General features: G+C 40.9%; 1 protein-coding gene across 3 annotated transcripts in view; it reads left to right on the top strand.

Moving 5' to 3' along the window:
• The window catches only part of LOC137973438 (transcription activator BRG1-like), a 55,766-nt gene that overhangs the window by 46,926 nt on the left and 6,340 nt on the right, over positions 1 to 2,500 (top strand). For all 3 annotated transcript variants that reach the window (XM_068820242.1, XM_068820240.1, XM_068820239.1), the window contains 2 exons: positions 523 to 601; positions 2,143 to 2,251. In XM_068820242.1, the coding sequence (XP_068676343.1) occupies positions 523 to 601; positions 2,143 to 2,251 (188 nt within the window). The remainder of the gene's footprint in view (positions 1 to 522; positions 602 to 2,142; positions 2,252 to 2,500) is intronic.

Below are 2,500 nucleotides of genomic sequence, written 5' to 3'. Positions count from 1 at the left end.
CAAAGCAAAAAGAGAGTTCATGTAGACAGAAACATAAATGCATGTACCCCAATAACTTTCCCATATCATGGAAGGCTTCCTTACTCTTTAATAGGCCAGTTTTGTATTCTAACGGTTGGACTGGATCTAGCATGAAATGGAAGCTAATGCGGGCAAATTAATTTGCATTTGAAAAGATTTGCCCGCATTAGCCTCCATTCCATGCTAGATCCATCCCAGCCGCGAGAATTCGAAAATGGTCTATTGGGTGATTTCCTTTACCACCGTACCCCAGGGGAGCCACCTCCCACACCGTATATCGACTGATTTCTTAAACCACCATATCCCAGGGGAACAGTCCTCCTCTCCCTCTGTGGTGAGTGATTTTTACTCTATCATATGGGCGTTGTCCTCCCCAATCGCTTTGATTGAATTTATCTATAACTTCATGCTAGGGATGAGGTGTTGGCCTTGTGGGCATGCTTGCATAGGTGACTTTTTGCTTTGTCGTTTACTGATTTTTTTTTTCCCTTGTGTGTCCAGTTAAACTTGCACCAAATCCGCCAGAACTGACCAAGCAGATGAAGAAACTCATCAAGTACATTGTGAGATACGTGGACGAGTGAGTGTCTTTTTTTTTCCTAGTTCTTGTGTTCGTTTTAAGTGTTCGTCGTCGTCGTTCGTTTTGCATTGCGCAACCCTACTGCGCATAATTTCTTGCGTCATTGGCCCGCGCATTAGCTCGCGCACATTGGCAAAATGGCGGATTTGCACTGACGCCGAGCTTAATCTGTCAAGGAATGGCTATTTTCTCCTGAACGAGCACGGTGACCCCCTCTTTAATGGTGTTATGTACTCGTAATAGGTACACAGAAATTATATTTTAAGGAGAAAAATTTGGATAGTAAAAGTTGTAGTATTTACATATAAATGACGTGGACACTGCATTTGGAGCCAGACACTGAGTTTGAGTGTGAGTGTGACGATGTAGCTGTCCAATTTGCTTACAATTTGAAATCACTTTACTGAAAGATTTTGGCTTGGACAAACTTTTCAGTAATGTTCAGTAGCATTTGTCCAGTTGGTCAAATTTCGAACGCTTCTCGCGTCATTCGGGAAAAAAAACACTTTAAATAAAGGGCATGCATGCAGCGCGAAAACAAGCACGGGACCTCATCTTTTTACTGCATTTTTAAAATGTCCTGTGCATGAATATAAATTTCTCCAAGTTTGACAGAAATCTGGATAGTACGTCACTTTCAAGGGAATTACCTTAAAACGAGACTGACTTAAGTGCACAGCACTTGGGTTGGTAACCGTAACTTCAACTTGCTACGTGTCCTATAACATCGTCAGTGCCAATAATTCTACTCCCTCACACCTTTTACTTTCGTATCGGAGCTGACGTCCGATGATATACTGGTGCATTCTTTGAGACAGCCAGTTTCGTTCATTGTCTCGAGGGCATTTTTAGTTCCGGTCATTTACACACTCCGGGGGAAAAACAATTCCAATGCATCTCCGTGCCAATGGATGTTTCCGGAGTTGCCATCACTTTGAGGATAACAGTAACATAAATAATAATTGATTTTCAAAAACTTCTACTGAAAGGAGCAGCACAAATGAAGATAGTGCCCCCCATTCCTCGAAAGTTTTGTCTGGGAAATTTACCCATTGCTAGTCGAGAATTCTAAAAAGTCTTTCGTGTGGAAAAGGACTTTTCATTTTAGTTTGAAAAGCGAGGGTATGAGTAGGCAATCTGATTTCTGATCCGACGGAAAACCAACATTCGACTTGATTTGCGTTTATTGTTAATTTCAGTTTACAGTGTCCCCAATTAGCGCTCCTGCGCTAGAAAGACTAGGCACTTAAATAAGTGTTCACTTAGTGAAAGTGTTTCACCCAGATGGTGACTTTATCTTTAAAATCTGGGAGGAGCAGAGCATTATCCTTCAATTTTCACTTATATGTTGTTTCTCTAAACTAATAGGGTGTAGTTTAATGCTAAGCCTTTTTCCGACAAGTTACGTACTCCAAACAAGATTTCTCTCTCAGGGACTCAGATCTTTTTCTAGTTCTAGCTGGTCCAATGTGCATATCCTGTCTCAGTTTGATATCTCTGCCTGTCTCACCTTCGATGTTTTTTTGTTTCCTTAACTTTAGTTCAACCTCTCGTAACTTGGCGGAAATCTTCATGGTCTTGCCTACAAGAAAGGAGTTGCCCGATTATTACCAAATAATCAAACATCCAGTGGACATTAGGAAGATTCGTGTAAGATTTCTTTCCATTGTCTTTTTTTCTTTTTTTTTTTTTTTTTTTTTTTTTTTACAAAAAGTTTTTCCTTTGTTGTCGTTGTTAACTTATTGGCACCGGACAATTGTGGGAGAGGCTGTGGGAGTCAGAACACAGTCAGACCAACCCTTAGTGCAAGATCTGTCTTTGTGATGACGTTTCGGGATGCAAATTTTTATTTATTGCAATATATCCGAGGTGGACTCTGGGTCCCGTTTCCCAAGGCGA

This window comes from Montipora foliosa, chromosome 10, assembly GCF_036669935.1.
Source record: "Montipora foliosa isolate CH-2021 chromosome 10, ASM3666993v2, whole genome shotgun sequence".
NCBI lineage: Eukaryota > Metazoa > Cnidaria > Anthozoa > Scleractinia > Acroporidae > Montipora > Montipora foliosa.
This window is presented reverse-complemented; position numbering and strand designations above follow the sequence as displayed.